The sequence below is a fragment of the Hemiscyllium ocellatum genome, chromosome 23 (genome assembly GCF_020745735.1).
Source record: "Hemiscyllium ocellatum isolate sHemOce1 chromosome 23, sHemOce1.pat.X.cur, whole genome shotgun sequence".
Taxonomy (NCBI): Eukaryota; Metazoa; Chordata; class Chondrichthyes; order Orectolobiformes; family Hemiscylliidae; genus Hemiscyllium; species Hemiscyllium ocellatum.
This window is the reverse complement of record NC_083423.1, coordinates 30,602,427-30,616,077: the sequence shown is the minus strand read 5'-3', so window position 1 is coordinate 30,616,077 and position 13,651 is coordinate 30,602,427. Positions and strand designations below refer to the sequence as shown.

Here is a 13,651-nt window from a genome sequence, read left to right as displayed (position 1 = left end):
TAATATACCTCATCAGTGAACTCAATGCTTGGCTTGTTTGCCAACTCTAATAGTGAAATGTCTTTTAAAATTGTTTTTTCATAATTTATCTTCATGCAATATCTTTCTTGGCCTGATATTTCTATGGCCCCTATTATCCATCTGATGTTTATTAGAGTGTTTGTTCATCTTTATTCTGTTTTTCAATCCTGACAAGATGTTTGTCCAGTTTTTTTAGAACATACTTATGGGACAGTGTTTGAGGATAAGTCATCCTTTCTGACTTCAAGTCTTGCCTAAAATGTGCCAATCATCCATATTATCCATTGTTCTCTATATTTTAAGGATGAGGATCTTGTGTCTTGACTATCTTTACACAAATCATTTCAATCCCAATTTAAATATGTTCTAAATTCCAGATGTACTTTTCATATTTTAGCAGGTTAAAATATTTTCAAATCCTCAAATCTATATTTTTTTAAAAAAAGGTTCAATGGCATTTATTTGATTTTAACATTATTATCTTTGCATTTTTTAAAAGTTAAATAAAACCTCAGTTCGATAACATTTTCTTTTTCGAATTTCACCATGTGCTAATTGACTTAGCTATTTGATTCCTTTTGAAGATGAACATGCTGAAAGTAGGCAGTATCAAAATAATTTGTAAATAAGTTAAACTAATGATGTGACTTGAGTAGGTTTTAATTTTGAAATTGGACTTTATTGTCCTACTGGGTAATGCTTTTAATAAATCTACAGCATGCCACAGTGCAGTCTGAATTGTCATTTCATTGACTTAAGTACCAGACACACATGCCAGAAGTGTGCTGTGATAAATTGTCCATTCCCATCAATCCTGTGTCAAACCTATCTCCTTGATGACACACTTAGCTCTTGAATTGGAGGTTTGCAGGGTTTATGCCTCACTTCATCCTATGGGTACATAATCACTATATACAGTTTAAGGTGTTTTCCTTTGGATGGAACAGGACATTCCTTAAAAGGTGCCTTTGCACTGTTAACAGAAGGGAAGGATATTTCATTCCAGGTCATATCGGTATTACCAAAGCCAAGTTAACAGATTTTTCATTTTTTTGTTGTTTGTAGATTATGTTGCCTATGCACTTCAGACATTGTGACGATTTGAATGATGCTAAATACATCCTGTGTGTTTTTATTGAAGGCTCTCGCTCGCTCTCTCTCTCTCTCCCCCTCTCCCCACCGCGTTTTTTCCTTTACCCTTTCTTTCTATCTCTTTTGTCTCCTTTCTCTCTATTGACTCTTCCCAGTAAGCACTTAATGATACCTCTGTGCTTTTTAGATGCACAGATTTACTATCTTTCAATGCAGTTCCAATGACAATTTTTTTCAAATAGCCCAGATACATTCCCCAGTAAACCTGTCAAAAAAGATCTTTTTCTTGTTGAATGAATAAATGAGTTCTTAAATAAAGATTTTACAAATTGTTTATATGAGGACAGTTATCTATAGATCTTGGTATTTTAAGCAATCTATATAAATAAATAAGCAAGGATCATTATCATACCATTTAATAACTTTTTACTGAGTCACATGATTCTTTTGCTTTTGAATGTAGTTGTTTGTATCTGGAGCTTTTTTTGATGGTTTGATTAGCTTTTTTTATGCATCTTTGTTTTAATAGAATGGAGTAATGTCTGGATTAATGCAAATGCTGCTATTGAAGGTCTCTGCACACATCACTGAACAGCTGGGCATGGCCCCAGGTGGTGAATTCAGGGAGGCCTTTAAGGAGGTAAGCTTTCAAATTGTCAGCTATTGTGTATTTTGAAATTAGAAAGGACTCATACGCCCTGACTGTGCAATGACACTGAAATGGAATAAATTGACATTTACTTTGAGGAATATATTTCAACATTTATGATAAAATAACCTGTGCTTGAGATGAATATTAATGTCTTAGAAATGTGAGTTCTGTACATGGGGTGCCTGTAATAAATATCCTGTAAGTCATACCTTGATGGTATATATTGTTGGTGTTTAGTGAGTAAGAAATACTGGCCAAAACTTTGGGAGAATTCAGTGCTTTCCTTGAATACTGTATTGAATATTTTTAATTAATTCTTTGAATTTGAACATCACTGGCAAAAATCAGTATTTCATGGTTCCTTAATTGGCCTGAAATAGCAGAGATATGTTCGCCTTTTTTTTAACTACTCCAACGTGATTTGAAAAAAGTGAATAGGCCTCTTTTGAGGGTGTGCTCAACACTGCTAATGTGAGTTGCAGTCACATATATAGGACATACTGAACAAGGATAGTAGAATTAACTCCTTGAAAGGCATTAGATTTGTGACAACAGTTTCTTGGCTATTTTCTCAATAAAAGTGTTTTATACGGGCAGCACGGTGGCACAGTGGTTAGCACTGCTGCCTCACAGCACCAGAGACCCGGGTCCAATTCCCACCTCAGGCAACCGTCTATGTGGAGTTTGCACATTCTCCCCGTGTCTGCGTGGGTTTCCTCCGGGTGCTCCGGTTTCCTCCCACAATCCAAAAATGTGCAAGTTAGATGAATTGGCCATGCTAAATTGCCCATAGTGTTAGGTGAAGGGGTAAATTTAGGGGAATGGGTCTGGGTGAGTTGCACTTCGGCGGGTCGGTGTGGACTTGTTGGGCCGAAGGGCCTGTTTCCACACTGTAAGTTACCTAATCTAATCTAATATAATCATAATTTTTAAAACAAATTCAAATTCTTGAGCTGCCACAATTAGATTTGAACTTGAATTCTCTGCCATTAGTCCAAGATTCTAGATTATTCTATATATAACCTCTGTATCCCTACATCAGTCCTCAACATCTCATATGAAAGATCAACACCTTCAACAATATTCCCTCCATGCTGTCATTGCCAGTCTAGATGATGTTCTCAAGTCCTGAGATGAAGCATGAACATTTTGAGTTGAAAGTATTCTCATTGAACCAAACCTGCAAGAAAATGACTGGCATCCTTTTGATAATCATGTCTGTAATTGTAAGCCTTATTGAAGAGATTTTGTGTCAGCTTAGGAAAATATAATTATTTGAACATTTTAAGAGTTACTGTTGAAGTTGCATTTACACGACTATATGCATAGTATTCTAAGTAGACTAATTGATTATGATTTTTTTTAAAAATTGATTTCTTGACCTATTTGAATTTTAACTTCTGAAAATTGCCAAAAATGCTGCATTATCAAATGGTATATGGTTGAATAAAGGTTTTTGGGTACAGGATGATATATTGAAATGCAAATATTCAAGAAGTGGGTGTTTTAAAAACCTGTTCAATCTTCTATGTTTCAGGCTGGAAAAGTGCCTTTTTGTAAGTTTCACCTTGGGGATAGGCCCATCCCCATCACTTTTAAAAGGGCCATTGCTGCACTTACCATCTGGCAAAAGGTTAAATTAGCCTGGGGTCTCTGTTTCCTCTCTGATCCTATCAGGTATGAATAAATACTTCATAATTTCATGGAACTGTAGACTTCAATCTTGTTATTAATAACTAAATGTATATTATAAGTTGTAAGCATATGAGGCATAATAATCAATATCTGAAAAAAATGGTAAGCATACGATATTCTGTAAACATCGATGGAGAGGTCTTTATTGGAAGCGATCGAGTCATACTTTATATTTAGTGGTTAGCAATATATATTTTTATCCCTTGAATCAAATCATGGGATTAATTCCTGACATAACTGTGAGATCGAGAGATTATTGGTGAATTCCGTCTCCTCACAAAAATATAGCAAAATAACATTACATCAGTGTTGTAAAGGTAACTGTATTCTAGTTCAGTGATTTTTCGAATTTGGTAGGAAAATGTTCATAATTTTTTTTAATTAATCTACCTCTTTCAGTAAAGATGACGTAGAAAAGTGCAAGCAAAAAGATCTTCTAGAACAGATGATGTCAGAAATGATTGGAGAGTTTCCTGACCTTCATCGTACAATTGTTGCTGAACGGGATGTTTATCTAGCCTACATGCTGAAGCAAGCAGCAAAGCCATTAGAACTACCTCTGGCTTTAGGACGTAAGCCTATATTGAAACTTTATTACTTACTGTGAATGAGTAAGGTCATTGTGATTTTGTTTAACACTTCACTGCCAAGGGAGAGATTTGTATATTTAGATGTGCTGCTAACGATTGCATTCCATGAATATTCCATGTATGATTTAGTTGATATTAGTCAAAGCAAGAGTAGAATACTAAACTTTGCCTCATCCAGGATCTTGTCTATTGATTAATTTAGTCACTTCTGCCAAAAGTACATATATGGACTGGAGAGAGGCAAATGTAATTCCTCTCTTCAAGAAATAGGGAAATCTCCAGCAATTACAGACCAGTACGTCTCACATCTGTCGTCTGCAAGGTGTTAGAAAGGATTCCGAGGGATAGGATTTATGACCATCTGGAAGAGCGTGGCTTGATTAAATGCAGTTAACACGGCTTTGTGAGGGGCAGGTCATGCCTCACAAACCTTATCGAGTTCTTTGAGAATGTGACTAGAAACATTGATGAGGGTCGAGCTGTGGATGTGGTGTATATGGACTTCAGCAAGGCATTTGATAAGGTTTCCCATGGTAGGCTCATTCAGAAGGTCAGGAGGAATGGGATACAGAATTGGCTGGCCAACAGAAGACAGCGAGTGGTAGTAGAAGGAAAATATTCTGCCTGGAAGTTAGTGGTGAGTGGTGTTCCAAAGGGCTCTGTCCTTGGGCCTCTACTGTTTGTAATTTTTATTAATGACTTGGATGAGGGGATTGAAGGATGGGTCAGCAAGTTTGCAGGTGACACAAAGTTTGGAGGTGTCATTGACCGTATAGAGGGCTGTTGTAGGCTTTGGCGGGACATTGATAGGATGCAGAGATGGGCTGAGAGGTGGCAGATGAAGTTCAACCTGGATAAATGCAAGGTGATGCATTTTGGAAGGTCGAATTTGAAAGCTGAGTACAGGATTAAGGATAGGATTCTTGGCAGTGTGGAGGAACAGAGGGATCTTGGTGTGCAGGTACATAGATCCCTTAAAATGGCCACCCAAGTGGACCGGGTTGTTAAGAAAGCATATGGTGTTTTGGCTTTCATTAACAGAGGGGGATTGAGTTTAAGAGTCGTGAGATCTTGTTGCAGCTCTATAAAACTTTGGTTAGACCACATTTGGAATACTGCGTCCAATTCTGGTCGCCCTATTATAGGAAAGATGTGGATGCTTTGGAGAGGGTTCAGAGGACGTTTACCAAGATGCTGCCTGGACTGGAGGGCTTATCTTATGAAGAGAGGTTGACTGAACTCTGACTTTTTCATTGGAGGAAAGGAGGAGGAGAGGGGACCTAATTGAGGTATACAAGATAATGAGAGGCATAAATTGAGTCGATAGCCAGAGACTATTTCCCAGGGCAGAAATGGCTAGCACGAAGGGTCATGGTTGGAGGAAAGTATAGAGGGGATGTCAGAGGCGGGTTCTTGACACAGAGTTGTGAGAGCATGGAATGCGTTGCCAGCAGCAGTTGTGGAAGCAAGATCATTGGGGACATTTAACGGCTGGACATGTATATGGTCACAGAAATTTGAGGGTGCATCCATGAGGATCAATGGTCAGCACAACATCGGGGGCTGAATGGCCTGTTCTGTGCTGTACTGTTCTATGTTCTACGATCTATGTGAAGAGAGTGCTTGATGGTGATTCTTTTGCACTTAGTATGCTAATATTCAACTAAAGGTTAAAAAGAGTTGTTTGAGACTTGGACTAGACATTAACTGATTGTTATTACCCAAAAAATTGTACTGAAGTGCAAGTCCACATCTTTAGGGAAATAAGCACTGAAGAAATATTCTTAAATCTTCAAACTCATAGGAAAGCTGTCAGATTGCTCCACAGTTTGCAAATCTTGCTGAATAGCCAAAGCTGGTTTTCTTTTGTAATGTGCTGACATTTTTTTTCTCCCTAGTATATAGATCACATAAAGTGGAATTGCTGATGGGGAGAGTTTGGGTGGCAAAAATGCTCAGTCCAAAAGCAATACCGAAGTAATTCTCCCGGAATGTTTTTCATATGTTACAAAGGATGTAGGAAGACTTCAAGTATAGGAGTGAAAAACTTAGGGTACACCCAATGAGTCCCAGATCAAAACCAAAATTCTCAACAAGCAATTATATTTTTCAAAGTCCCTTTGATGAAGTATTTCCACTTCAAAGAATAGGTTTGAGGGGCTGAACGACTTGCTCCTTTTGCTATCACCCGGCAGTAGTTGACATGAAGATAAAAACCCTACCATTTAGGCTGGGTAAAGCCATCACAAGTTGAACCATGTTAGCATAAATGTACTTACCAGCATGTTTTTCTGTAATTGTGCTAAGGCCACCTAGGGATGCTATTGTGACAGCTGTGTAAAACAGCAGATGTAATTGTTAGAACTAAAGTGTATGCATTACAATTCTTATTGTGTAGTCTAAACAATGACTGGATCTAAATATTTTATTTGTTACAATCAGTATTTTTAATGGTATGTTCTACATGATCTTGTTAATCAAGTAATTTAATATAGTTTTCTATCATCTAGGATATCCACCTAAAGGATTGTATTATTGTACCACACTACAATTATCACTGTTGAACCTGATAATTTTTTTTCTCTCTTTCTGCAGCTGAACCCAGTCAGCAAATACCATCTGTTGTGGTAGGAGTCGTTGGAATGGGTCACATACCTGGAATTGAAAAGAACTGGAATAATCTACTAAATATTCAAGAATTGATGAGGTAATATTATCCATAACTTTTCATAAGCAATTTTGTTTTAAATCTCTGTTGTACTGAAGCAAATTTATACTTACTGCACAGTAATAATTCACCAACTATGTTCATGTATTGCTTCTCTTTTTAACTCAAAACCTGATGGATGACTTGATGAGATGATTCTTTTCTCAAAGCAGAAATATTAATCAGGGCCATGATTGCAAAACATAAAATTTTGTTTGAAAGTTACCAATTATCAACAATTGTTTATTCAATATATAATTAATATTTTACTGGAAAATCACATCTTGGAATTGAACACAGAAATGTTCTCAGAAAAGCTGATTTTTATTTTAAAAATGCATGTCTGTCTTGGTTTGTTGCTAATTATTAAGTTGCCCAAGGTGTTCTCTGAAAAGTCCATTGGAGACCCAAATGCAGCAAGCCACATCAAAGACAGTGGTGGGGAGGATGTGGAAAACATGGAACTCAGAGCCAGCATAGACTGAATGAGCTGAATGACTGTTTACCAGGCAATGCATGTCAGTAGAGATGGTGAAATGAGTTCAACTCCACCATAACAGCTGGGAGAATTTCAATTCAATGAATAAAAATGAATGCTGCCATTCGCCAGTTTGTAGTTAAAGACCACTGGTTCCTTCACGTCATTTATATATGATTCACTCCTTTGCATAAACTGTTTGAGGCATGATTAGTAAGCTTCAGATGACACCAAAATTGACAGTAGTTAACCATGAAGAAGGTTATCTAAGCTTACAAAAGGACCTTGATCAATTGGGCCGACAGACTGAAGAATGGCAGATGGAGTTTAATTTGGATAAATGCATAAGACCATAAGACATAGGAGTGGCCCATCAAGTCCACTCCACCATTGAATCATGGCTGATGGGCATTTTAACGCCACTTCCCCGCACTTTCCCCTTATCCCTTAATTCTTTGCAAGATTAAGAATTTATCAATCTCTGCCTTGAAGACATTTAACCGGCCTCCACTGCGCTCCATGCCAATGAATTCCACAGGCCCACCACTTTCTGGTTGAAGAAATGTCTCCTTATTCCCTTTTTAAAATGACCTCCTCTAATTCTAAGGCTGTGCCCACAGGTCCTAGTATCCCCGCCTGATGGAAACAAATTCCCAGTGTCCACTGTTTCTAAGCCATGCATTATCTTAGATAATGCATGGCTTATCTTATTTCTATTAGATCCCCCTTCAACCATCTAAACTCTAATGAATACGATCCCAGGATCCTCAGCTGTTCATCAGAGGTTAGGCCTACCATTCCAGGGATCATCTGTGTGAATTTCCGCTGGACAAGCTTCAGTGCCAGTATGTCCTCCCTGAGGTGTGGGGCCCAAAACTGGACACAGTATTCTAAATGGGGCCTAACCAGAGCTTTATAAAGTCTCAGTAGCACATCGCTGGTTTTACATTCCAACCCTCTTGAGTTAAACAACAACAGTCTCATTTGCTTTCTTAACCGTGGACTCAGCCTGCAGGCCAATCTTTCGAGAATCATGGACTAGCACTCCGAGATCCCTTTGTACTTTGGCTTTATGAATTTTCTCAGTTTAGAAAATAGTCCATGCCTGTGTTCTTTTTTTTCAAAGTGCAAGAACTGGCATTTGCTCACAATGTATTGCATTTTCGTAAAATGATCAAGGGCTGGACTTAAACAATTAATGGTCGTTCCCTGGTCAGTATTGTCAAACAGAGAAACCTAGGGGTTCAGATATATAGTTTTTGAAAGTTGTGTCATGGGTAGACCAGATGTTCAAGAAAGCATTTAGTATGTTTTCCTTCATTGCTCAGACAATTGTATACAGGAGTTGGGATGTCATGTTGAGGCTGTACAGGACATTAGTAAGGCCACTTTTGGAGCACTGTGAACAGTTCTGGTTGCCCTGCTATAGGAAAGATATTATTAAATTGGAGAGGGTTCAAAAAAATATTACCAGGATGTTTCCAGGACTGGAGCCCTTGAGTTATAAGGAGACACTAGATTGATTGATTGGGGCAATTTTCACTGGAGCATAGAAAGTAGAGGGGTGACCTTCCAGAGGTTTAGAAAACCATGATGGACATAGATAAGGTGAATAGCCAAGATCTTTTCCCTAGGATGGGGGAGTTCAAAACAAGGGGACATATTCTTGAAGGTGAGAGAAAAAAGATTGAAAAGAGACCTGAGGGCAACTTTTTCACACTGTTTTTGGACAAGTCTGTTGTCAGGTATTGTGGTAGAAAGGCAGTACTTTTCAGTTTATTTAGTATACACATCTTATAATTAGGACAAAGGCCCAATAAAATTAATTTACTGTACCACTACAAAGAAAAGAAAATTTCTTATTTAGCCAGGGTCATCTAATAACTGTAATTCTGGTTGATCTTGTCATCCTGTGAAACAGAAGCCAATAGTCTGCCTGTCACGTTTGTACTCTCTTTGTGCAATGTACAGCTTATTAAACTGTACTTTTAAAGCAGTGAAATTCTTCTAAGCTCAGTTTCGAATTTGCAGTTTGACTTTTGTGATTTTCTTTGCTTCCCCAACTAACTATTTTGTTCTTGTTTTAACAGTGTTCCACCGCCATCATTAGCTACTAGAGTGATCAAGTTTGCTGTTAAAGCAAGTCTTATGGGACTCGTTGGTTATGGCTGCTACCGTGTAGGAAAAGGGACCATTCATTTAATATTGTCAAGGCCATTTATACAGAGTTACCTCCACAAATTTACAAATTAAATATTCTAACTGAGAGCAAAAAAGTCGGAAGATGACCTTTTACTTGGTGATTAAAAGAAGTGCTGAAGGCAAATATGCAGGAAATTTTCCAATGTGTTTGTATTAATTCTTTGAAGTCAATAACGTGAATGATACATGACATGATGGATGAACTTTCATTACTTAGAAGCTGCACCATCTGGGACAAGATGTAATCAGTTAGAAAATTTATCAATGCCATTCTGCATAAAAGCACCTCCTTTCTAACTTTGAGGACTCCTGTAACATGAATGGCTTTATTTCAGTCATCAAATTAATGTATTTTTAATTCCCATCAGTTTTGGGGTGGTGGGGAAATTAAATTTGCCAATGTGCATATTTTGAAATATTGCAATAGTAATATCTATTTTAATTTAAAACAACATTAAGAGACCCATGGTTCAACTGTTACTTTAAAATCATGTTCAATGCCACTGAGAAAATCATGTGATATTCTCAGATCTTCTTTATAAACCATTAACATCGACAGAACTGTTTAGTAACTTTACAGACTTTGATACAAACATTTTGTCATGATGTCCATATAGTAATAGCTGTATGGTTTACAACACAAGTTGTTTTTAGATCTCTTAAAATATTTGTTATTTTTTTCTTTAGAATCTATTCGTTCACAAACCTTTTACTTGGATAGGTGATGGAATTCTATATAAACAAATAACTATTTAAAATTATTTATGATTCACTTGTTGAAACTAACATGCATTCACAATTGTTGTTTGCCCTTTTTTCGTAAAATATTTCAAGCATGGCTAAAATTTGATTTTTCTTCCCTTGATAATCTATACCCTTCTCCCATCTCTTAATAGGCAGTGTTAAACAGGTGTTGGGTATCTCCAGTACGCTAGTTAGTTTTCCACAATTCACGTGGAATGAGTTGTAATGAGTTATTTCACAATGAGGGATATTGCAGACATAACATGGCCTTGTTAAATATGTATGTTTCCACTTGAGTATGATATTGTCTAGTGCATTAAGAAACTATTTCTGCTCCTCACCAAAATCACAACCAACTTGCTGAGCCATTTGAAATTAAAAAGATACATAGCAGCAAGAAGGTATGAACTGTGCTTTTGTAACTTCTTTGCCCTGCAAACTCCCATCCCTATCCCACCCTTACCACGTAAAGTAATGCTTACAGGATTCATCATAGCCAAAAAATGCTGCCTATGAATAGAAAGCAACAACTGAGGCTTGTATCTGAAGCATAAGGTTTTAGGCTTTTGTGAATTCTATCATGTTATGCCATTTCTACTCATGCTACCACATAGTCATTTGTCATTGTCACGGTCTGTAAACTTTACTTAATCTTATAGGTTACTTTAATTCAGAATTTGTATCTGTGTTAAATGTCTATTTTCAAATCATCGAGGAATGTAAAAAGTGTTACCTAAACAATATAAACTATGTGCACTTTTTGTGAATCTGCATTGCCTTGATAGTGCTTGCTTGACTACTTATATTCTCTATTTGTAGGACCAGTGTTACCTTCAGCAAGGAAGCATTATCCTCAGGTTAAATTCTGTAATGCAGAATGTGCAGGAAAGTGTTGAGTAAAAAGCAGTAATTTATTACTTCATATTGGGGATTTAATTGCACGTTTTTGTTTTGAATAGTGGAATTGTGTGTAACATATTTGTGTATGACCATACAATTCTCAAAGAGAAAAAGGGTCATTAATTAGTTTTCTTTTAGCTTTGGGTCTTAGGGAAACAAGAAATGCATCTTGGTGCCTTCTGTAGATGGGTGTGATGAGTACTACAAAGCATCTCCATTTGTATTTCTGGTGCAACTAAGTTTTAACTTCTTAATAAAATTATCATGGAAATGGGAAGGAATGAAAAGGTGCAATGAAAAATAATGTTTGCATCAGGAAACTGTAACGTCTCCTGCATTAAACTAAACGACCAGAGTGCTATATTTACATTTCCTCTTTGTTGATTTGAATCAGTTACAAATATCTTTACTGAAGGAAGAAACTGCATGTTAAACAGTAACATATTAGATTTGGAGCCGAATGCAATGACCAATCCAAATGTAAAATTATGGATTACAAAAGCCTTTGAGATGGCATTTATAGTTAGATTTCTAATATTTTAAGTTTTTTGTGATTTTAGACACCATTTATGATTATTGTCATGCTAATGGAGTGAAGCTGCATTCTCTAAGCTTTTGATAGCATTTTAGAGCAAGTGGAATAGTCTTTCCTTTTTGCTTTGTTATGGTATTACAACAAACTTTTTATTAACTGGCACTTATGAGATCAGGAGTGTGGTCAGTTGATAAAATATTCCGGATAATCAAGAGGTATGCATAACCGCTGTAGACCATAACCAAGCAAAGCTTCGAAACATCAATATCCCTCAAAAAAAATCCATGTAAAAATACCACACACCTCCTAAAATAAACATGAAGACACACAGTAAGTAATATAAATGTAATGCAGGGGTACACACATCACATCACATGTATACATTTACAGTATAAAAACTCAAACATCAGAGCAGATTGCAGTATTTGAGGTATATAATTTCTGCTGGTTAACCAACAGTGCCAGTTAACGGAAAGTTTGCTGTGTTTAATTTTCTTAATACAATTAAACTCAGATAAATGGGAAGTAATTTAAAATGGATAAATGATCAATCCTTGTCCTTGCTGTTCCAACTCCACGTTTTACAGACTAAATTGTATGTTAAATGGCTGTCGACATAGCCATGCTGTGTTTTTCAATTTTTTTTTCCCATAAAGACAAAACATATCCATTGAATTCCTTCACAATTGAAGTAATTTAAAATGAAATTAGATGTTTCGTAGTGCTTGGGTACTACAAATAATCACACCCTTCTGCTTTACATATAACTGCAAGGAAAATTTCCCATGGTAGTGTTTCTTAATAGAAACAGTTTGGGGTTTCCTTATTTTTGAAGCTTTTTACACACAATATACACTCTGTTTTTATTACAGTGTACTGCAATTCAGATTCACCCTGAAAACTTACAAGCTCTGCCTTACATGAAAACTTGTTCAAACTATTAGAGCATTTTTTTTGTGATTACATGAGTTGCACACATAAGTGTGAAAGTTTGAAAGGCACGTTATTAATTTAACACAAATTTGTGTATTACCTGTCATAGTAATCTTGTAAAACAATGTTTTCCAGTTAAAAATAAATCTGCATTTTATTAAATGAAATGTAAAGATAAAATGGGCCTATTAAGACTACTTATGGTCATATTCGGTTGTGACGAAGATCAGTGGATGTAGTCCATGTACGTAATATACGTGCGAATTAATGAAATTCAAACCTTTTTGGGGAAGATCCAAATTGAACAAACACATGGATACAACAGTATTTTGGCCCTCACTTTCCAGAACATAAATGCTTAACACTACCTCTGAATACCATATATACTCGTGTAAAAGTCGAATTTTTAAGACTTTAAGGTTAAAGTTATGGGGTTGACTATTACATGGATATTACTTTTGAGGGACTGAAATTCTTGCTATAATCCAAAATTCCGTATCATTTGCGGAAGTCTAATTGATCGCTAAACAAAAAAAAACAAATTATGGTCATTGCTGCTCCACAGTTGTTCGTCGTCTTTGCAATTTCAACAATTTTCAGTTGAAATGCTGCTGTATTTCTTTTGCTTTTTCTGGAGGGCATTTTTACACAAAATGATGAAGAGATTTTAAAACCTCAACTGGGTATATGACGATATTCCATGAGTGTTACAAGGGAACTGAACTCAGATGAGCTGCACACACCTGACTCTGACCTGATGCGTCTTAAAGTTTCCCACCAATTTCTTCCATTTCCCTCCGTTTTCTCTCACCTGCAGTAGTTTTAGGTTTCAAACTAACATTTTAAGCTTTATTTCTCATAAAAACGTTACCAGGCATTTGACTCTCATACAGTCTGACTGATTATTGTAGCTGTAACATTTATGTACAGGATATACATTGGCTCATAAATGTTGATCTGTTACCTGCAAAGAACTAGGGTTGACTTTTACACGAGATATATGGAAAATTCCAGATTTTTTTGGTCAAAAATAGGGGATCAAATTTTACATGAGATCAACCTTTACTTGAGTACGTACGATAATTGAAAATGTGGCGGTTTG

General features: G+C 36.4%; 1 protein-coding gene across 3 annotated transcripts in view; it reads left to right on the top strand.

The window, feature by feature from the left end:
* Positions 1 to 9,936, top strand: part of trabd (TraB domain containing) — a 33,003-nt gene extending 23,067 nt beyond the window's left edge. For all 3 annotated transcript variants that reach the window (XM_060843170.1, XM_060843168.1, XM_060843169.1), the window contains exons 7-11: positions 1,643 to 1,753; positions 3,303 to 3,442; positions 3,860 to 4,032; positions 6,646 to 6,757; positions 9,326 to 9,936. In XM_060843170.1, coding sequence (XP_060699153.1) covers positions 1,643 to 1,753; positions 3,303 to 3,442; positions 3,860 to 4,032; positions 6,646 to 6,757; positions 9,326 to 9,488 — 699 coding nt within the window. In that variant the 3' untranslated portion in view covers positions 9,489 to 9,936. The remainder of the gene's footprint in view (positions 1 to 1,642; positions 1,754 to 3,302; positions 3,443 to 3,859; positions 4,033 to 6,645; positions 6,758 to 9,325) is intronic.
* Positions 9,937 to 13,651: the final 3,715 nt, after the last annotated feature.